This window comes from Thamnophis elegans, chromosome 2, assembly GCF_009769535.1.
Source record: "Thamnophis elegans isolate rThaEle1 chromosome 2, rThaEle1.pri, whole genome shotgun sequence".
Taxonomy (NCBI): Eukaryota; Metazoa; Chordata; class Lepidosauria; order Squamata; family Colubridae; genus Thamnophis; species Thamnophis elegans.
The window spans coordinates 148,732,948-148,756,455 of NC_045542.1; the positions used below are offsets into that span (position 1 = coordinate 148,732,948).

The window sequence follows — 23,508 nt, forward strand, 5'->3', positions numbered from 1 at the left end:
GACAGCCACACACAGCTTGCAAAGGAATGTCTTTATCAGTTCCCGCTTTTGCTGGCTGCGAGCCCAAAATAAACATAGATAAATTCTCTGGCAAAAAGTTAAACAGCAAATGCAAAAACAAACTCTCACAGCAAACCAGGTTTATATAAAGCAAATCACTTATCCAAGTGCTTCTTTGAATCATGAACACGAACTAGAACAGGAATGGAACGGAACTAACGAACGAACGACGTTGACTTCTGCAACAGGTGTGGCACCATCAGTCTTTTATCCGCAGGAGGAGATCCTTAACGAGCCCCAGCTGCTTGTTATCTTCTCCTGTGAGCATCCTGAAACCACTCACAGGAGATTTCTGTGTCAGTCTGATAGCAGCTCCAAAGGCTCCTACCGAACCACAATAGGAAGCATTCTGCAATAATTGATTGTAAGCCGCCCTGAGTCCCCTCAGGGAAAAGGGCGGCCTATAAATGTCCAATAAATACAAATACAAATTACACTGGGGTAATTATTCAGGTAGTCTTCCACTTACAACTCATTAGTGACTGTTCAAAGTTACAACGGCATTGGGAAAAAAAGTGACTTATGGCTGTTTTTTCACACATACAACTATTGCGCTTGATTTATATTTGAACGCTCGATAACCGACTCACATTTACAACAGTTGCAGTGTGCCAGAATGATGTGATCATCTTTTGTGACCTTCTGACAAGCAAAGTTAATGGGGAAACACCAGATTCACTTAACAACGATGTTACTAATTTAAGAACTGCAGTGATTCACTTAACAAAGGTGCTAAGAAAAGTTGTAATATAGGGCAAAAGTCACAACAAGTTTCCCACTTAGCAACATAAAGTTTAGGCTCAGTTGTGATCATAAGTTGAGGGATACCTGTATTTCATAATGTGCAGTTCATGTTAATGAAGTCATATTGTACCATGAAAAATTACAGGAAATTGAAAAGTTTCTGAAGTTAAAAATGCAAAATTGAATGTAATCCTGGAGGTGACCTACTTGTTTGATTAGGGCGAAGGATCATGTATACATCTGCTTTTCTGGATGCTTTAAAAAATTTATTACTTAATGGTTTTTTATGTTCTCATGTTAATTTATGTATCTTAAAATGTATGGACTTTAAGCCTCAGAATTCTCAAGCCTGGTACATCCACATATTTTAAAGTTGCACTAACAGCTAAGAAAAAACACATATATGCCCTTCACTTTGGCTTCACAAGGGGAGAAAGCACACAGCTAGTTTTGCCAATTCAACCGCTCACTTCTTCACCCTTATCCACCAATTATTGCTAGGAAATGGTAGGATTTGACACAGCTGGCTTGATGTGGCCAGCAGGGGGCGGCATAGAGCCATTTTGCTATTGGCACATCTGAACTTTCTTTCTTTCTTTCTTTCTTTCTTTCTTTCTTTCTTTCTTTCTTTCTTTCTTTCTTTCTTTCTTTTTCTTTCTAAACTTAATCATGTACAAGTCCCGTTCATATTGAGTTCATATATAGTTAAGTCTATCTTATTGCTAGCAATGTTCTTAGAAGTAAAGATTTGTTGGAAAAACATTGTGATTGAAAAATCAATCTTCCTGATGCTGAAGAAAGTCATTGATGTCTGCAGTTTTTGCTGTATTTTTTTTAAAAATGTGTAATATATTTTTTGTAACAAAACTGTATTTTAACCTCTTTCCTGTATTTTTTGTTGTGGATAGTAGGAAAATTTAACAATAGAATAGAATAACAGAGTTGGAAGGGGCCTTGGAGGTTTTCTAGCCTAGGCAGGAAACCCTATATCTGGGATGGTGAGCCTATGGCATGCGTGCCACAGGTGGCACGTGGAGCAGTTTGTCAGGGCACGTGAGATGTTTCCCTGTCAGCTGGCCAGAGTGCTTGCGCGCACTCTTTTTTTGAAGCCATTTTTTGCCCTCCCCAGGCTCCAGAGGCTTTATAGGAGCCTGGGGAGGGCGAAAACAGCCTCCCTCCCCAGAGGCCCTCCAGAGGCTTCAGGAGCTTCCCTGAAGCCTCCGGAGTGCAAAAAAAACGGTTTGCTCGAGGGCTGGTTTAAGCCCTCCGGAGCCTTTCAGGGAAATCTCCAGAAGGGCCCTGAAGGGTCTGGAGGACTAAAAATGGCCCAATGGACAAACCGGAAGTGACTACCAGTTTGCTCATAGGGTCGTTTTTCGTTCTCCAGAGCCTTCAGGAAAATCTCCGGAAGGCCCCTGAAGGCTCCGGAGGGCTTAAACCGGCCCTACAAGCAAACCGGAAGTCAGTTCCTGAACTTCTGGTTTGCCCGTAGGGCCATTTTTTTGCTCCCCAGAGGCTTCAGGAAAACTTCTGAAGCCTCCGGAGGGCCTCCGGGGTGGAGGCTGTTTTCGCCCTCCCCAGGCTCCTATAAAGCCTCTGGAGTTTGGGGAGGGCAAAAATTCCACTGCTCCGTAGCTCAACTTCCTCCAAAACTTCTTCCAGAGCTCAACAACTGTTCGGTGGCTTCTCGGGCTAGCAGCCTGGAGTGGTGTAATTCTCCGTTACCGCTGCCAGCCCCCGCGCCCACAACTAACAATCTCTCAGCGTCTCCGTGTCTTCCGGAGCTCGGCGTTTTTCCGAGGCTCGGCGTTTCTCCGGAGCTCAGCGTTTTTTCGGATTGGCAGCCCGGATTGATCGAATTTTCCGTTCCCGCTGCCAATCCTGGGTCGCTAGGTGTTCGGACGTTCGTTCCTCCTTTGGGTTGGCTCCCGAGTGCAAATACAGACTCTTTTTCCGATTTTAAATTTGATGTAGAAGCCGAGCGAAAAACCCGGCAGCCATTTTCCTCGCCCATGCACATATTATCCCAGAGCTCTCCAGAAAATCAACAGTTGGAACTAATTTTGGGGGGGGAGGGGCAGGGGGAGGAGGAATGTCCCATAAAGTGAGTCTTAGGGCAGAGAAGGCCCTCCCCGGAGACCCTCTAAGGGTAGATCCCAAGCAGCATGTCTTCTGTGCCAGAGCTAATGCGATGGGCAGATGCAATTGGGGAGAGATAGTTGATCAGGTAACCCAGTCCCATGCCATGAAGGATTTTAAAGATTAAAATCAGCACCTTGAACTGGTGCCCGGAAGCAAACCGGCAACCAATGCAACTTGTGACGCAGAAGTCTAACAATATAATGCTGAAATCAATATACAGGTCTTATCTAAGAGTCGTGGTGGTGCAATGGTTAGAGTGCAGTACTGCAGGCTACTTCTGCCGATTGCCAGCTGGCAGCAGTTTGACAGTTCAAGTCTCACTGGCTCATGGTTGACTCAGTCTTCCATCCTTCCAAGGTTGGTAAAATGAGGACCCAGATTATTAGGGGGAAATATGCTGACTCTTTAAACTGCTTAAAGCACTGTGAAGCGGTTATATAAGTTTATGTGTTATTGCTACTGCTATCCAGTGTTTCTCAACCTTTTCATCATCATGGATCCCATTTAAATACTTTTTGTGGCCAAGACTTAAGATCTAAATCAACATTTTTCAAGCCTTTATGGACCTCCTGTGTCAATATTGCCATTCCCCCAGGGGTCTGCAGACCACAGGTTGAGAACCACTGGTCTAAACTATATGGAGATGTAAACAGTTTAGACTAGTAAACAATGTAGAAATGTAAACAGTATAGAGGAATAATAATATAAGAGTGCAACAGCAGAAACACAGACTATATCTTTTTTTTTTTCATAAAGTTTTATTTTATTTTATAATATATATAAAAAATCCATTTTCAGTTTGCTACTGTGTGTTGTGTATATATACATGTCTCAATGGGTGCAATTGTGCAAGCATTTTTTTCCTCTTTAAAAGAATTTTTGGATTTCTCCTCACCAAACCTTTAAGACTGAAAGTGTTAGAGTTGAAATATAAAGAGATTGTCAATCGCCATACTCTTAGATTGATAGGCAATTATGGACTATCTTGATTATATCCTCCTTAGAAAGAATATGCTACTATATGATTGAGAAAAAGATCAAACTTCATTCCATGGAAACCCAACAAAGTTCATAGGGAGCGTTTCTTTCTATGATGGGCTTTTTGGGTCAATGTGAATATCAGTTATCAAAAATGTAGGTAGAAAATTAAGCAGGCAATAGGCAATTACAAAAAGGGAAGCCAACTTTCTGAATCTGTTTCTTTGCACTTAGTGACTTATAAATAGACTAATGTTCTGAAAACCTGACCTAAATTACTATATAGTTTAAAAAGCTGTAAAGCTATGCTGAAAAAGTTGTTCTCAGGGTATTGTGATAAATTCAATAAAAAGAAGGGAATTCTTGATGAATTTAAGGAGAAATGAGAGTATTGGATAGTAAATGGACAAATAAAATTACCAATCAAAGAGAATATTTGCACCTCAGGGTTGAAATGAGATGTTCTCTCTTACTCTTTCCTCTTCCTCTCTTCTCTCTCTGTCTCTCTCATCCTCTTTCTCTTTGTCTCTCTTCTCTTTCTCTCTCCCTCTTTTCCATTCTTCTGTCACTTTCTCCTTCTCCCTTCTCTCTCCTCTTTGTCTCTTTCTGTCTCTTTCACCCTCTTTCTCTTTGTCTCTCTTTCTCTCTCCTTCTTTCCCACTCTTCTGTCACTTTCTCTGTCCTTCTCTGCCTCTTTCTGTCTCTCTTCCCTCTTTTTTTCTTCCTCTCTCCCACTCTTTTATCACTTTCTCTCTAGTGCCCAACCTGTCCCCATACTTATCTTCGATTGATCATGTTTGCAATAATTTACCTTCTTTCCTAAATAGGCGCAGTTCCCTTACTGGATCCCTCACTCACTCACTCACTCACTCAAACACACACACACACACACACACACACACACACACACACACTCAAGCACAAAACCATTTTTCTCCATTCCAATTCGGATCCTATAAATCAATTGCTCTGTGAAACATCTGTGAAAAAAATTCAGGTGCTCAGGAATGAAAATGTGCTGCTCAAATACTATACTTTTCCGCACACACTGAAAAAAAAATTAGAGGGAACATTGGATACAATTATTAAAATTTCACACCATGCATACTGTTAGAATGGGGCTGGATACAGATCAACAGCCCCAGGCCTGCCAGAACAGCCAGGTCTTAGTGGCTTTACGGAAGGCCAGAAGAGTAGTAAGGGTCCTGTCAGCCTCTGCTTTGCTGCTGCTTCGGCTGCCATTGAAACGGGGAGGGAGGGCATGGTATTTGGGAGGGGACTGATTGTTGTGCTGGAGGAAGATTCTGGAGTTTCAACTGCCCGTCTTACTGCGCATGAGGAGGAGGTTTCCCGCCAAGGCCAATGGCACCGACATTCCATCTTGTTGATGCCTTTCGAAGTTATCTCGCACCTGACACTTGGGAGAATTATGATTGGACTGTGCATGGGATGCCAAGGGGTGGGGAATGGGTTATACAATATATCATTTGCTTTTGCGCCTAAATAATCAGACTTCGCTTTGCTACGCTTCTGTTCATTTATAATTAGTAAAAGTACACTTGATTTCTATCAATGGAGTCTTGTGGTTTTCTTTCCTGATTATCCAATGAAGAGGTGCTGACAATTAAGCGAAGTCTCACACACCCCACCAGGAGTTTCAACCTACCGTGGGGGGTGTACTCACAAGAAGGAACAAAGAAAACTGTCATTGCATGCCAGCGATGAAGAGGAGACTGAAGGGGCAACTGCAGACCCATCTTTACCTGAAAGGCTGGCTGGCTTAAGAGAAGAAGAGCCTGCGGTTCGCCCCCGATGGACTTTGGGAGTTGGGCAAAAAGAGGATTCTGAAGAATTGGATGCAGGAGTCACCAGAAGGAGACTGAAAAAAACCCAGCTGAATGGGAGGAAGCTATGACTGAGCGGAAGACCCGAGGGAGAGCGATGGAAAGGGAGCAAATGGAAGAATTTGAACAAAGGTACTCCATGCATAAATTTAGGGAGGGTGAAGAGGCCGAGGGAGGTTGGGAGCAAGGAAACCCAGAACCAGCCTCCCCCGCCAGCCAGGGCTGCTGCCAGAATAGGGGGGGGGGCAGAAGACGCCGAATGGCAAAAGTCCCTCCCTTAACAGTAAAATATAATGGTGATCCCAAGAGGTTGGGCCTTTTCGTCATTCAAATTTGGAATTATATGGAAATATATGGTCCAGATTTAGAAACCGATGAGATGAAAGTGAGGATGGTTTTGCTTTCTTTGGAAGAAAAGGCGGCCGATTGGATGGTGACACCAATGCAATTACCCTCTCCTGAGGAATTTTAATGATTTTATGGCTACACTGAAGAGGAGGTTTGATGACCCGCTGATTGAGAAACGCGGGAAGGTGAATTTTATGGCCCTAAAGCAAGGAAATAGACCAGTGGCTGAATATGTTCATGAGTTTCAACAGCTTTCAGCGTATATGAGGGGGTGATCAGAAGAGGCCCTCCTGGATCAGTTTGCCTTGGGATTGAATGAGGACATTTACCAGCAATGCGTTAACAGGCACCTTCCCAGACGAGTTGTTGCTTGGTATGAAAATGCAGCAGACGTTGAGTTAGATTTGGTTAGACTTCAACGTGCAAAAGAAGAAAAAGTGCAGAGGTCGCCCCCCCCCCCCAGCCCTAAAAGCCCCATTTCGCATCAGGAGTGAAGGGAGGGGAAGCTCCACCAGCAAGGCCAAGCCTTTCACATGCTTCCATTGTGGAAAGGGAGGCCATCGCACCATGGATTGCCGCGTTAAACTGGCCCAGACCGCTCCACCCCCTACCAAGAGGGAGGGAAAGGCAGGCAAGGCCCCGGGGAAGAAGAAAGAGGCTGCGTACACTGCTGAGAATGTTCCCCGGCGTTTCCAACTGGAGGTGGAGGAGGAAACGGACGTGACCACCAGCTCCTCTGATGAATCCAATGATGACACCTCGCATCGTTGGGTGAGTTCAAATAAAGGCCCCATGTTAATCCCAATTGAGCTAAGGGTGCCACCTGCTGGTGAGACGGAGCAGCTTTCAGCTCTCCTGGACTCCGGCTGCTCCAGATGTATGATTAGTCCAGCAATGGTTGAGAAATTGGGCTTGAAGTTGAGGACTTTGAAAACCCCTATTGTTTTTTGCCAGATCGATGGGTCCATTGCAGGTGGGGGCCCAGCCCATTTTTACACTGAACCTCTAGAAATGAAGATGGGAACCCATTTGGAGTTAATCTCTTTTATTGTGACACCTGGGATGGACAGATCCCTTATTTGGGACTCCCCTGGCTTTGTAAATGGAACCCTCGCATTAACTGGAGGGAGGGGTGGCTGCGCATTTGAACCAGCACAGCCCCAGATGAGGAGGTCAAAGCCTCAGAGCCTGCTGGCTCAACCCCACTTTGGCCGCCAGGGGCCAGGAGAGAATTGAGGGGGAGGAGAAGATTCCAAAAGAATATTGGGACCTGAGAGGAGTTTTTAGTGAAAAATCTTCCGATAAGCTTCCACCCCACAGGCCCACTGATTGCACCATCGAGATTTTGCCTGGGGTAGCGCTTCCAGTATACAGGTGGAGGCACTCACAGCTCGCATAGCCTTGTCCACATCCCCAGAGGCAACATCCTGAAACTCAACCCAGAGATGGTCTGCCAAGTCATTCCCTTGTGTCTCGGCTGGATCTGCGGGAGTGGAGTCCAGGTCCGACCGAAACCGAGCAACTTTGTCCGCCAAGAACTGAACATACTCCTCAGCCTTACCCTGTAAGGGGTCCCCCGTCTCCCTCCTATTTAGGAGGGAGCGGGTTATCCTAAACAGGGCGGCTGGGCGGGACTCGGCGGATGCTACCAATGTGTGTTCTTTTAGCTGTTCTTAATGCCCGAATGTATTCCTTGGTGCATGCTGTCAAAAGTGCCCAGTTCGATTCGGACCTATCGGATCTCCACAAGTGCTCTAGGCGTCTCCTCCGGCGCTTTATCTCCCGGAGCTCCTCGGTGAACCAAGGAGGCCTCCGGGAGCCACTGACCCGGAGGGGCCGTAGTGGCGCAATCTGGTCCAGAGACTCTGATGCTGCCGAGTGCCAGGCAGCAGCAAGAGTCTCCGCCGAACTGTGGGCGAGAGTATCAGGAATAACCCCAAGCTCCGTCTGGAACCTTACAGGGTCCATAAGTCGCCTGGGGCGGAACCACCTGGTCAGTTCCTCCTCCCTACGGTGGGGGTTTGGCCTCTGGAAGTCTAGCCTCAGTAGGCAGTGGTCTGACCACAACAGGGGTATGGTCTCATTACCCCTGAAGCACCCGGACATGGACAAGCCGTTCGTAGTGCAAGCTGATGCCAGCGACGTGGCGGTGGGGGCTGTATTACTTCAGACCAACGACCAAGGTAAATTACAACCTTGTGCATACACCTCTCATAAACTCACTGACACAGAAAGACGTTGGGCGATCTGGGAGATAGAAGCATTTGCTGTTCGTTGGGCTTTGGCCACATGGCGCCATTTCCTGGAGGGCGCTAAGCACCTGTTCGAGGTGTGGACTGACCATAAGAATTTGGAGGCTTTGAGAACTCCCAGGAAGCTTTCCCCTAAGCAGATGCACTGGGCTCAACATTTCAATCGTTTTAATTTCACCCTGAAGTACATCCCGGGGGGGGGGGGGGAAGAACTTCATGGCTGATGCTTTGTCCAGACTCCCTCAGTACAACTGCTCTAAACTCAGTGTTGTCCAGCCCGTTGTTCCCACGTCAAGCCTCGCTGCTCCTGTGGTTACTAGACAACGAGCACGCTCTAAGGTAGACGTGTCTCAGGATTTTCTTTCCGACCTCAAGAAGGCCCTTCTTCATGATGATTGGTTTCAGCAGCATCAAAGTGAATGCACCATGAGGGATGATTTGCCAAGGATTGGGGCGAAGCTTTACATCCCTACCTCTCTTCGTCTAGTGGTTCTCCAGCAGGCTCATGATTCCAGGCTAGCGGGGCACTTTGGATTCCTGAAGACACTGCATCTTGTAAAATGGCAGTTTTGGTGGCCCTCTTTGAAAAAGGACATTGAACTTTATGTCGCCAGCTGTCCCGTTTGTGTGGCCGCTAAACGCCCGCCTGGAAAACCACAGGGTTTGCTCCAGACTGTAGCTTGCCCTGTCGCCCTGTGGAAGGAGATTTCTATGGACTTCATTGTCAAACTTCCTGAGAGCCAGGGGCACACAGTCATATGGATGGTTACTGACTTGTTCTCCAAGCAAGTTCATTTTATACGTTGCCCAAAGATTCCTTCTGCAAAAGCCCTCGCTAAACTATTCATTTCTCACATTTACCATTTGCACGGAGTGCCTGATCACATCATTTCTGATAGGGGCGTGCAATTCACCTCAGTGTTCTGGAAAGAATTTCTTAAGCGCATTGGCTCTGCCCAGGGCTTAAGCTCCGCCCATCACCCTCAGACTAATGGGGCTTGTGAGAGGACTAATTCTGTTCTGGAGCAATATTTACGTTGTTTCATCAACTACCAGCAAGATGATTGGGTGGACTTGTTGCCGCATGCGGAAGTGGCTTATAATAATTCTGTACATAGCAGCACTGGTTTCACCCCTTTCCAGGTGGTGTTTGGCCAGGATTTTGTTCCTATTCCCAAAGTTCTGCTTGAGCAGCCGCAGGTTTCATCGATCTTTGAGTGGAGTGAGCATTTACGGCATGTTTGGCCTTTGGCACTTCGGGCTTTAGATGCTGCGCATCGCACGCATAAGAAGCAGGCTGATAGGAAATGTGCTAAACCTTATGATTACAAGGTGGGGGATCAAGTTTATCTATCCACAAAGTTCCTTCAAACTACACAAAAATCCAAGAAGTTGGGGCCTAAGTATGTGGGCCCATTTCCCATCATCAAGGTTATCAATCCTGTTTCGGTTCGCTTGCAGCTGCCCAAGCACCTCAACCGTGTGTATCCTGTTTTCCACGTTAATCTCATTAAGCCTGTCCGTTTTTCATCTTTACGTCCGCTGGTGGATCTCCCACCTGCCCCCCTATTGATTGATGGTGAACAGCATTTTGAGGTTCGAGAACATTTGGACTCTCGCAGACGGCGGAACCGAATTCAGTACCTAGTGGCTTGGAAGCATTTCCCCCGTCTCATGCCGAGTGGGTCGATAAGTCTCATGTCCGGGCCCCCGAGCTTCTCCGCCAGTTCTATTCTTCTTATCCTGACAAGCCCTAGTTTTCCCTACTTCCTGACTTTTTCTCTTCCCCCACCCCTATTTTTCTCTTTCCGTTTTTTGTTGTTCGTCTGTTTGTTTGTGTTTTCTCGTTTTCCAGGTCTGACCGCCTTTTTCCAGAGGAGGGCCGGATGTCAGCCTCTGCTTTGCTGCTGCTTTGGCTGCCATTGAAACGGGGAGGGAGGGCATGGTATTTGGGAGGGGACTGATTGTTGTGCTGGAGGAAGATTCTGGAATTTCTACTGCGCATGCGGAGGAGGTTTCCCGCCAAGGCCAACGGCACCGACATTCCATCTTGTTGATGCCTTTCGAAGTTATCTCGCACCTGACACTTGGGAGAATTATGATTGGACTGTGCATGGGATGCCAAGGGTGGGGAATGGGTTATACAATATATCATTTGCTTTCGCGCCTAAATAATCAGACTTCACTTTGCTACGCTTCTGTTCATTTATAATTAGTAAAAGTACACTTGATTTCTATCAATGGAGTCTTGTGGTTTTCTTTCCTGATTATCCAATGAAGAGGTGCTGACAGGTCCGGATTTATTTATTTATTTATTTATTTGTCTTGTATGCCGCCCACTTCCAGAGGACTCCAGGCAGCTCACAAAAGACAAGGGAAAGGGGGGAACGAGACAAAGACAACATATTAAAAACAAAACCAACATTCACAATTTCCGTGGAGGTAGATGCTTCTCAGCTCCCCCCAGCCTGCTGGAACAGCCAGGACTTGCTGGCTTTGCAGAAGGCCGGGAGGGTAGTAAGGGTCCGGATCTCAACAGGGAGCTCGTTCCAGAGGGCCGGAGCTGCAACAGAGAAGGCCCTCCCCCGGGGAGTCGCCAGCCGACATTGGCTGGCAGATGGAATCCGGAGGAGACCCAACCTGTGTGATTTAATTGGTCTGAGAGAGGTAATTGGCAGGAGGCGGTCTCTCAGGTACCCAGGTCCGATGCCATGTAGGGCTTTATAGGTAGCGACCAGCACCTTGAAGCGGATTCGGAGACTAATAGGTAGCCAGTGCAGCTCGCGGAGGATAGGTGTAATGTGGGTGTACCTTGGTGCACCCACAATCGCTCGCATGGCTGCATTCTGGACTAATTGGAGTCTTTGAACACTCTTCAAGGGCAGCCCCATGTAGAGCGCATTACAATAATCCAGTCTTGAGGTCACAAGGGCGTGAGTGACTGTCTGAAGGGCCTCCCGATCCAGGTAGGGTCACAATTGGTGCACCAGGCAGACCTGGGCAAAGGTCCCCCTGGTCACAGCCGACAGATGGTGTTCTAGAGTCAGCTGTGGGTCCAGGAGGACTCCCAAATTGTGAACCCTCTCTGAGGGGCGTATAATTTCGCCCCCCAGCCTGAGAGATGGAACAGTTGGACAATCTTTGGGAGGGAACATCAGAAGCCACTCGGTCTTGTCTGGATTGAGTGCCAACTTGTTTGCTCCCATCCAGACTCTAACAGCCTCCAGGCACTGGCACATCACTTCTACTGCTTCGCTGAGTTGGCACGGGGCAGACAGATACAGCTGTGTATCGTCTGCATATTGGTGGTACTTAATCCCGTGCCGGCGTATGATCTCACCCAGCGGCTTCATGTAGATGTTAAATAGGAGGGGGGACAGAACCGAACCCTGTGGCACCCCATACTTGAGGGGCCTTGGGGTCGATCTCTGCCCTCCGACCAACACCGACTGCGACCTGTCCGAGAGGTAGGAGGAGAACCACTGCAAAACGGTGCCTCCCACCCCCACCTCTCGCAACCGTCGCAGAAGGATACCATGGTCGATGGTATCGAAGGCTGCTGAGAGGTCAAGAAGCACAAGGATAGAGGGGTGACCCCTATCCCTGGCCCGCCAGAGATCATCGATCAGCATGACCAAAGCAGTTTATGTGCTGTAACCAGGCCTGAAACCCGACTGAAAAGAGTCTAGATAATCGGCTCCATCCAAGGACCGTTGGAGTTGCGAGGCCACCACTTTCTCAACAACCTTCCCTACAAAGGGGAGGTTGGAGACTGGACGATGGTTGCTCAAAATGGTTGGGTCCAGAGACGATTTCTTCAGGAGGGGTCTCACCACCACATCCTTTAGGAGGGGTGGGAAGATTCCCTCCTGGAGAGAGGTGTTCACAATCGTCTGGATCCAGCCACGTGTCACCTCCCTGCTGGTCGAGACCAGCCAGGAGGGACACGGGTCCAGTATACAGGTGGAGGCACTCACCGCTCCCATGGCCTTGTCCACTTCATCAGGAGAAGCCCATTGAAACTCAATCCATAAAGCATGCTCAAGATCCTCCCCCCGTACCTCGGCTGGTATCGTGCAATTGGAATCCAGCTCTGTCCGAATCCGAGCGACTTTATCCATCAAATACTGAACAAATTCCTCAGCTCTACCCTGCAGAGGGTCACCCGCATCCCTCCCTTTCAAGAGGGAGCGGGTTATTCGAAACAGGGCGGCTGGGCGCGATTCGGCGGATGCAATAAGGGCGGCAAAATGCGAACATTTCGCCGCCCGTATTGCCACGAGATAGGCTCTAATAAAGGCTCTCATCAGTGCTCGGTCTGACTCAGATTTACTGGCCCTCCAGCAGCGCTCTAGGCATCTCTTTTGGCGCTTCATCTCCCAGAGTTCCTCGGTGAACCAAGGAGCCCTCCTGGATCCGCCGCCGCAGAGAGGTCGCAAAGGCGCAATCCGGTTTAGAGTCCCCGCCGCCGCTGTATTCCAAGCAGTGACTAAGGACTCCACCGGATTGTGGACGATAGTGTCAGGTATTTCTCCAAGCACCGTCTGAAACCCCATTGGGTCCATCAGGCGCCTGGGGCGGAACCACCTAATCGGTTCCTCCTCCCTACAGTGGGGGATTGGCTTCCGAAAGTCAAGCCTCAGCAGGAAGTGATCAGACCATGACAAAGGCAAGGTTTTAATGCCCTTCAACGATCTCTATGGGTAGATCGTTCCATAGGGCCGGAGCAGCTACAGAGAAGGCCCTCCCCCGGGGAGCCGCCAACCGACATTGACCGGCCGACGACACCCGGAGGAGGCCCAATCTGTGTGATCTTATTGGTCGTTGGGAGGTGAATGGCAGGAGGCGGTCTCTCAGGTAGCCATGTCCTAAACCATGTAGGGCTTTAAAAGTAACGACTAGCACCTTGAAGCGCGTCCGGAGACCAATGGGGATCCAGTGCAGCTTGCGGAGGATAGGTGTAACATGGGTGTATCTAGGTACACCCAATATCATTCGTGCGGCTGCATTCTGGTCCAACTTCAGTCTTCGAACACTCTTCAGGGGCAGCCCAATATAGAGCACGTTACAGTAATCCAGTCTTGAGGTGACGAGGGCATGAGTGACCATCTGAAGGGCCTCCCGGTCCAGATAGGGCCGTAACTGGTGCACCAGGCGAACCTGGGCAAAGGCCCCCCTGGTCACAGCTGACAGATGATGTTCCAACGTCAGCTGCGGATCCAGGAGGACACCCAAATTGTGGACCCTCTCTGAGGGGTGTATAATTTCACCCCCCAGGCTAAGAGGTGGAATGTCCGGACCATCCTTTGGAGGGAGCATCAATAGCCAATCGGTCTTGTTGGGATTGAGTGCAAGCTTGTTCGCTCCCATCTAGACCCTGACAGCCTCCAGGCACTGGCACATCACTTCCACTGCTTCGCTGAGTTGGCACGGGGTGGACAGATACAGTTGAGTATCGTCCGCATATTGGTGATATTTAATCCCGTGCCGGCATATGATCTCACCCAGCGGCTTCATATAGATATTAAATAAGAGGGGGGACAGGACTGAACCCTACGGCACCCCATATTTGAGGGGCCTAGGGGTTGATCTCTGATCTCCAACCAACACCGATTGCGACCTGTCCGAGAGGTAGGAGGAGAACCACCATAGGACAGTGCCTCCCACTCCCACCTCCCGTAACCATCGCAGAAGGATACCATGGTCGATGTTATCAAAGGCTGTTGAGAGGTCAAGAAGCACTAGGATAGAGGAATGTCCTCTATCCCTGGCCCGCCAGAGATCATCGATCAGCGCGACCAAAGCAGTTTCGGTGCTGTAACCAGGCCTGAAACCCGACTGAAATCTGTTTCATCCAAGGTCCGTCGGAGTTGAAAGGCCACCACCTTCTCAACAACCTTCCCTACAAAAGGGAGGTTGGAGACTGGACGATAGTTGTTCAAGATGGCTGGGTCCAGGGAAGGCTTCTTAAGGAAGGGTCTCACCAGTGCATCCTTTAGAGGGTGCGGGAAGGATCCCTCCCGAAGAGAGGTGTTAATAATCCTCTGGAGCCAGCCACATGTCACCTCCCTGCTGGTCAAGACCAGCCAGGAGGGACACGGGCACTGTTCTCTCTAAGGTGCGCGGCTGCGCGGCCGCGCACGTGGAAAGAAACCCCCGCGCAGCAGTTTCTAACTGCCGCACAGAGATTTCTACCAAAGCAAATGTGGGGAAATCCTTTGCAGGCGGCTAGAACTGGCCGCCCGCAAAGGACCTCCCCAGACTTGTTTTGATGAGCCGCCCGTGGCAGTGGTGCCTCTCCCTCCACGCGGAGCACCTGAGCTGACCCCCGCGTTATCCCTCCCCCTTCCTCCTCTGCCATGCTTTTAAGGCCGTGGGAGCTAGTAGGAAAGCGGCAGAAGTGGAGGCGGCGGCAGGGATAACCCAGAGCCCAGCTGAGGTGCTCTGAGCAGAGGGGGAGGCACCACCGCCACTGCCATGGGCGGGGGCGCCAGCGGGAGCTTTGCCGGCTTCACTGGCAAAGAAGGAGAAGAAGCAAGAGGACTGGCGGCTTTGCAATGCAAACCCCTGGTCCTGCCGGCCACGGATGTGATTCGGCATAAGCGGGGGCCGAACACATGCTGCGCCAACTTTGCGCCGTTTCTTTGCTGTGAGGCGGAGTAATTCAACAACCCCCCCCCCCAAAGAACGTCTGTGTGTGTATATGTGTGTCTGTGTGTGTGATTCCACTTGATGAGATGGTGGTAGAAAAAGTATACGAATTGCGAATTGGATCAAAATTGGTGGCCAAAGGAGTGGAGGGAAGGAAGGAAGGAAGGAAGGAAGGAAGGAAGGAAGGAAGGAAAGAAGGAAGGAAGGAAGCCCTGCCCCCTGTGAAAAAAACTGAAGACGGAGCAGTGAATGAATAAACCATAAAAGCAACAAACAGTTAGTGCATAAGTAAGCTGAGGAGCAAGTTCTCAACTAAGGAAGCAATATAAGAAAGAAATATAAAAAGCTCAATATGCCAAAACACTTATTTTAGTCTTCATTTAATTACTTGTATTGTAGTCTGATGTAACATCTTTTTAAAGTTAACGTTAGTTAGTAAAGATAGGGTACAAAAATTAAATAATGAAAAAATTGTACATTCATTTTGAAAAATAAATGCAATACTTGATTCATTTCATATCTTTATTTAAAATAGTTTTGGCATGCATATGATTTTATTGACTCAGTTGGAAATGATGTGGAAGTTGTATCTGATTCTGAGGTATATATATTCTTAAGTAACATAACATATAGCATATAGTCCAAACTTGCTAGACTATTTATTTGATCTTACTACTTTAAAGGGGGAGAGTTTCATGATAAATTATTTTATTACATTTATGTTGCATTTATATATTATATTTATTATATTTATATTCCACATTATATATTTGTATTGTTATTTTAGTGTTTATTGTCAATTTTGATAGCTATTATATTGATATATCAATACTGATTTTAATCATACTAAATAACAATTACTGCTATTATTTATCAGCATTAAATATTTACAGTTTTTAATATTGAATTAGTCATATTTTAGAATAATAGCATTATCTTTTAATAGGATAATTGGCAAAATCTAATTCAAATGTGATGGGTTGCATTCCAAAGGAATGTGAGAGGACGGGTTGCCTGCAAAATGCCAGGCTGGTTGGTGCCATGTCTCTCTCTAGCCAGTCTAACAATCTAAAAGCTGAGCAGAGAGCCTTTTTTTTTTCAGTGTGAGCGGAAAAGTATAGTGTTTGAGTGGCACTTTTCATGCCTGGCATTCATCAGGCTGAAACCTTGCTAGCAATCGGCGCTTGACGCTTGGAATGTTGCGCAAATGTCCAGCAGACGTGACAGCAGTTCAAACTGTTGCTCTCTTAGGTGCTCAGGCATGAAACTGTGCAGCTCAAACACTATACTTTTCCGCTCACACTGAAAAAAAATTAGAGGGAACATTGGACACGGGTCCAGCTTACCCATTTTAGTTAACCTCCCTGTAGTATTAGTCCTTTTCTTATATTTTTGTGTTTTTAACTTTTTAAAAGTGCCCGTCAGTTGTCTTCCCAATGTGCAAATTGGAAGTTCGGGAATGGGATCTCTTCACTTTCCCATTGTTGTGCAAATAAACTTTTGGCTGCAGTTAATACTTCTCAAATCAGATATGGATCCCCTTTGTTATACTTATCCGGTAAAATGCCCAACAAAAATATTTCTGGTTTTAAATCTATATGTTGCTTTATCACTTTTTCTAACCATGTATGTATTTTTGTCTAATATTTTTTTTGTTTTTGGGCATATCCACCACTTCTCTGCAAGTAAGGCCCATGTATTACTTTAGCCAATATTATGAGATAATTCCAGTTGAGTGGATTGGAAGCCACGTCTTCAAACTATCTTTGGGCTTGTGAATTCATCAGGTTTGCTGCATATCCAGTGATGGATGGTACGGCACCTGGAACAGCTTGCTCTCCCTTCGTCATTCAGGAAGGCACAGTTCCCTCCATCACCGAGGACCTCCCACCTGCAACACAAGGGCAGCAAGAATGAAAAGCTGTGTCCCTACTGGCATCTAACCAGAGCTGGTACTCTGCCGGTTCGCACTGGTTTGGGTGAACTGGTAGTGGCAGCAGCGCGAGACTCCACCCACCCACCCAGACATCATCACGGACCTTCTGTGCTTGCCTAGAGAGCGTGCACTCCCGCTACTGAACTGGTAGTGAAGAAAATAGGATACCAGTATAGCATCTAACCATGCTATCAACTTACTCTAGCAATATCTCCTTTCTGCCATGTCCCCATAGCCTTGTTTTCCTCTCAACCCAGGGGTGGGTTTCTGCCAGTTCTAACCTCTTCTATAGAAGAGGTTCCACAAATCTACAGTGCCGTTTAGAACCAGTTCCAGCTCCCTCCCCCCGCCCGTCCGCACATCATCAAGATGAAGAGTGAGAGGAGGAATTCTGGGAGTTGAAGTCTTTTATGGTTGAGCAGAGATCTAACCTGGGTTTCTCAAGCCCAACAACTTAATCTCTACATCTCAATGGCTTGCTTCCATTCTTGAAATTCTCTAGTTTTAGGCACAAAGATGGAATTTATGAAAAAATGCTGTGCATTTGTGCTTGATGTAAGAACACCCTGGATGATGAATAAACTGCACGCCATTTCTTTTCAGCATTTGGCTGGTGTAGAGTTTATTTAATTAATTTATTAAATGTATATGCCGCCCATCTCACTACTCCTTAAGTGAAGACGTAAGAGAGAAAGGATGACTCACGTTGAAGTATTTCCATTGACCCATTTCCAGGGTTGGTTCGGGTCTCGATGGAGGCCAATCCAGTGGGAAATGCTATCTTTGTAACGCTGCACAAAATCCTTTGGACAGAATAAATGTTAAATTACATTAAATCACTCTGAAATGTTTACAGACCCCCAAGTATACATATGTTTTAACCATTTACCCATTTCCTCAATAATCAAATCACCAACATTTAGAGTCTATAATATTGTTTGATTATATATTATGTAGGAGTTCATACAAGGATACAAAGACCATTTGCTCCATTTTCCCTAAAGCATTCCAGAACATGAATTCAGTATGTCTTCAGCTCCTTAAGCCAGCTCCTGTCCCAGAATCCCAAGAAAAGATGCAGCTATTTGAAATAGTTGCAGAGAGCTGCTGTGTTTACACCCCATAGACTTCAAAGGCCCCTTTTAGAGTAAAATCAGAGTGCCAATCAGTCCTAATATCAATGACTTCAATATATCCCAGTAGAGGTTGCAAAGCGACTGTGCTTTTTTCTCTTGCTTCCTTTCCCTGAAGGGTTTTCTCCACCCAGGAGAAAAAGGAGCTGTTACCTTTAAAAGGGGTGCAGCTATTTAAAAAAAGGAGAGGCTGGTGTGTTTACTGGACTCAGTTCCAGAACACAGAACAAAAAGAAGTGAAAAAGCTACAGTAGAAAAAAAGCTGGAAAGATGAAATCTGGAAAAAAAGTAACTTTAGACTAGAATAACAGAGTTGGAAGGGACCTTGGAAGTCATCTAGTCCAACCCACTGCTTAGGCAGGAAACCCTACACCACTTCAGACAAATGGTCACCCAACATCAAGTGTTGGAGCATTCACAACTTCTGGAGGCAAGTTGTTCCACTGATTACAGTAATTGTTCCAATTGTCAGGAAATTTCTCTTCAGTTCTCCTTGTTTAATTTCCACCCATTGCTTCTTGTTCTACCCTCAGGTGTTTTGGAGAATAGATTGATTCCCTCTTCTTTGTGGCAACCTCTGAGATATTGGAATATTGCTATCATGCCTCCCTTAGTCCTTCTTTTCATTAAACTAGACATACCCAGTTCCTGCAACCATTCTTCATATGTTTTAGTCTCCAGTCCCCTAATCATCTTTGTTGATCTTCTCTTTCTAGAGTCTCCACATCTTTTCTACATCGTGGTGACCAAAACTGAATGCAGTATCCCAAGTGTGTCTTTACCAAGGCATTATAAAGCAGTATTAACACTTCACGTGATCTTGATTCTATCCCTCTATTTATGCAGCCTAGAACTGCATTGGCTTTTTTTGGCAGCTGCTGCACACACACTTTGAATGGTCACTAAACAGGGCAATCATTAAATAAGGTCTACCTGTAGTAGACATAGGTTAGAGACACTGGTCGTAAATTATAAAGCCATAGATGATCTCTTAACGAAAATTGATGCAAACCTTTTTTCAATCTTCGCTACGGTCACAGACCTGCACAAAATGAAAAACTATTGATAGAACTGCAGAAATTGCTACCATCCACAATGCAGTTGGGTATTTTCACCTCTTACCATTTCTTCCTTTTCAATAATGGCCAGAGAGGAGTTGTGCAAAGAGCAAAAATCTTGACTAGCAGACCAGGTTTCTTCTTTATCTGAGAAGTAGAAACATTTCATCTGGTACCCAATCCAGTCAGGCGGGCAAGGGCGTCTCCCATGCTCAGAGGCTGCCAAGAGCAGCTTACAGTCATCTGGGTTTAATGTCGGCTTGTATACCAGGTATACTAAGGGGGTAAAAAAGAGATCATGATCTAACAAACACTCTCCTTAGTTAACCAATCACAAATGGGAATGAGGAATACAGCTGATCCTTGATATAGGACCGTAACGAAGCCTGGGATTTCTGATGTAAGTCATGATGGTTACAAGCTGAGGCATCACATGATCAACTTGACCTTACAACCATTTTTTTGCCACAGTCGTTAACTGAATGTGGTGGTCGTAAAGCAAATCCATTTTCCTCAATTAGTGTTTTTTTTTAAAAAAACAAACAAACAATGTGAGCATTGGTTTCCAGCAAAAAAAAAAACCTGGTAAATTATAGTCATGTGACTGTGGGGCACTGCAAACGGATGTGAATACAGGCCCAAAATGCAATCACGAGACCTTGGGAGGGGGGGAGCAGCCATCAATCGATACAACAATCGATACAAACTCAAGGTAAACTGCTCCAAACTTGATTGCAGCAAATACGACTTAAGCAACAGAGTGGTCAACGCCTGGAATGCTCTACCTGACTCCGTTGTTACTGTCTCAAACCATCGTAGCTTCAACCTTAAACTGTCTACCATAGACCTCAGCCCGTTCTTAAGAGGTCCGTAAAGGGGGCGTGCATATGCGCACCAGCGTGCCTACTGTCCCTGTCCTGCTATCCCCATTTATTTGAACTCATTTCCTTTATTCATGTCCATGTTTATTCTTATACCTGTTATCTTGTACATGTTTGACAAACTAACTACATAAAAAATAAAATAAAATAAATAAATATTGATCTTTTGCCTCGGGGAATTAAAAGTTAGAGTGGGTGATAAGATGATGGAAAACTACCGGATCATGTCTCATATATGGGAAAAGGCCGGTCCTTACTTCTCTGTTTCTATCTCTTTTGGAATAGAGAGAGAGGATAATTTTTTTTAAAGTAAAGTCTTGTATTTCCTGTTTCAGAATTGTGGTTTTCACAGTGCCAACGTTCTCAGCCTTTGCGAACTGCAAGCACAAAGTAAAGCTGGATCTGGATGGGGCCTCTTAATCTCTTGGTTCCATTTCTCTCCACAATAACTCTGTGAGCAATGTATGTTTCAGCAGAAGTAGTATGCTCTGTCCCATAATTAGGTAGACCTGGCTGCCCTGATAGACTTGTCTCACCAGAAAAAAACACTTAATCTCTCCCCTGGTATAGCCAACAAAGCGAGGAGAGCCCGTAGCTTAGAGGTTAATACATCTACCTAATATGCAAGCAGCCCGGGTTCGAATCCCAGAAGGGTATGGCTAGCTGAAGAGAGCTAAATAGATTTACACTAGTTTCCCTTTATTTCTTTGCCAGTAAAACATGAATAGTTTGTCGTGAAAGCGACTGCCTGCGAAGGTTCCTGGATTGGGGCTGAAAGGCGAAAGCAGAAGCAGTATCCTCCATCCCATAAGGTCTAGGACTGTTCTCCTCATGCCCTTCGCTGCCCCTTGTTCGCCCCCAGGGTTTTCCCCCCAGTCATTCACCTCTACCACTTCACCTCTGCTGTTAGGATCCTAGCTGTTCGCCCTGGGCAATGGGACCCAGCCTCTTCTATCCCAGGCCCTTCATCACGGGCCATTGGGAGAAATACTGCTCACCCTGGCCTTTTGGGCTCAAGAGAAACTTGGCTGCCAACCAATTGGAGGAAGGGAAGGGAGAAAGAGAGAGAGGGTGAGGGAGAAAGTATTCTGTGTTGAGTTTAGAGTTGCTTCAGGTCCAAGCTAAAAAATCCTTCGCATTCTCTCTCCCCCCAAATGTTGGGGAAGATTTCTTTGTGCCGAGAGAGCATTTTTCCTCTCTTTTATCTTTGCTCAAGCTTAAATGTGTATTATTAAGAGTTCACCATGCTTCTGTGGTAAGGTTCCCCAACACGTTTCAATCTTAGGTATACATCACATTTTGAAAACACATTCAGGCTACCTCAAATTGGTATTTTATTACATTGAGATGGTGATTGTATTAAAGTATCAAATTTAAATATTCATATCCTGGTTATGTCCCCATGGAATTGATGGAATGTTCCTTATGTTAGTTCTACTTACCATTTCTATCTTTGGGAGCAAGTTAATTTGCCAGTTTGTATGTGGAAAGGGTACTACCAGGATATCTCACAGATAGAAAAAACAGGAGTTTTGAAATGCTACAAGCAGCATATTGAACCTTAACAGCATAGGGAAAGAGGGAGAAAGAAGTATAATGAAAGAGGGGGAGACAGAGACAGAGAACTTAACTCCCTCTAATAAATGCGATACTTTTTAAAAAACTTGTGCCAATATTATTTTAAAAGTTGAGGTTATAATTCGTGAGTGTGTGTGTGTGTGTGTGTGTGTGTGTGTTTTATAAAAAAAACAAAACTCTTTTAATACAAACATTCCATCATTCATTTTCTTACCACCATATTTAACATATCTATTATTATACAATTTCTCTTCTTAATTTATGTAAGCCACAGCAGTTTTTTAAAAAACAGTAGCCTTGTCTGACTCATTTCAAGAATTTATAGTCCCAACTAGTAAATTTTCCCAAGTTCATGTCTTTTCAACAGAGATAAACCCTTTTTCCTTCCAAAGCTAAACTAAGAAAATTATCCCATCAATAGATATAGAATTTGAAGGGTATAATAATAAATAAAAAGTAATAAGTATTATCGCATTAAAGTAGAAACTTGTTATTCTATATAAATCTATGTATCTATAAATTCCCGTCTCCTCCAGGAATCAGCACGTAACTATGCTCTATGTCCGTGAAGGTGAACCTATAAAATTATGGGTGTGGTCATGCCCACGAACGACCCCCCCCCCCTGTGCTTCCCCCCCCTGCTTTTGGCACACGATGGGAAAAAGATTAGCCATCACTGCTCTATTCTGAATACCAGAGCAATCCTCACACCTTTTGTGCTATTAATAAGGGGACCAAATGGACAATTAAGCAAACAGAGAAGGGAAAAGATAACAAAACAAAACAGAAATACTACCAGGAAGGATGTAAATCTAAGTTAGGCTATATGACTGAGTTTTACAGTGTAGTTAGATTACATGACTAGAGCAATTTAGATTACATGACTAGAGCAATTTAGAATAATTAGGATACAAAGAACCCAAGACAACTGGAAGCTTGACACAGAACACTTTCTCCCTCCCTCCCTCTCTCTTTCTCCCTTCCCTTCCTCCAATTGGCTGTTGATCAACTGTCTCTTGAGCCCAAAAGGAACAGTATTTCTCCCAATGGCCTGTGGCGAAGGGCCAGGGACGGAAGAGGATGGGTCCCATTGCCTAGGGCAAATAGCGAGGGTCCTAACAGCGGAGATGAAATGGTAGAGATGAATGACTGGGGGAGAAACCCTGGGGGCAAACAAAGGGCAGCGAAAGCTACAAGGAGGACAGTCCCATTCCGATTGGGTAGACCGGTCTCGCAGGAAAAAAAAACCCACTTAATAACCCCGTGAGGTAGGCTGGGCTGAGAGAGAAGGCAAAGGGCCCAAAGCCATCCAAGGAGCTTTTGTGGCTAAGAGAGGATTGCAACCTGGGTCTCACCAGAGCCAGCCCAACCCCCTTCACTAACCTGGCTGCTGCTATCCCACAGAAAAAGGCAGGGTGGGGTGGGGTGGGGGAAAGAACGGGAATGCAAACAAACAAACTCCTCAGTAGAAATGAAATCATTATCTAGCTTGCAATATTAGAGTTTGGATGACTTACCGATGCAAAATACAATAGCAGAAGCCACAGTAACAGTAACGGCAGTGACAACATGACCACGGTAGGCAACGAAAGCGTTCCCCATGTTTGAATATCTCTGCTTTTGTAAATTATTTAGAGCAGAGAGGAAAAACCAAATCTTAAACCAAGGAGGATGCCGATGACAGATTGAGGGGAAGCTCTTATAAGTAAGTAAGACAGTTCAATTCATATTGCTGATTTAAACCGAAAGGAGGAGTTAGAATCAATTTTCTTGTCCAGTCAGATAGTGTAACCACACCCACCCACCCACAGGAAAGAAAGGTGTTTCATTATTCCAAGAAAGTGATTTATTTTTTTCTAAGAAAAACCTCAACTCCATTTGAATAAAGATAAAGTACTTTTAC

General features: G+C 45.9%; 1 protein-coding gene across 1 annotated transcript; it reads right to left on the reverse strand.

Annotated features, from left to right (window-relative positions):
* Positions 1 to 16,700: 16,700 nt before the first annotated feature.
* LOC116504974 (C-type lectin domain family 2 member B-like) lies at positions 16,701 to 23,207 on the reverse strand. Its single transcript, XM_032212250.1, has 4 exons — positions 23,123 to 23,207; positions 19,211 to 19,422; positions 17,661 to 17,758; positions 16,701 to 16,910 (listed from the first exon to the last, which is right to left on the reverse strand). The coding sequence occupies exons 1-4, from the start codon at positions 23,205 to 23,207 to the stop codon at positions 16,775 to 16,777; spliced, it is 531 nt and encodes a 176-aa protein (XP_032068141.1). The 3' UTR covers positions 16,701 to 16,774.
* Between the last annotated feature and the right edge of the window lie 301 nt (positions 23,208 to 23,508).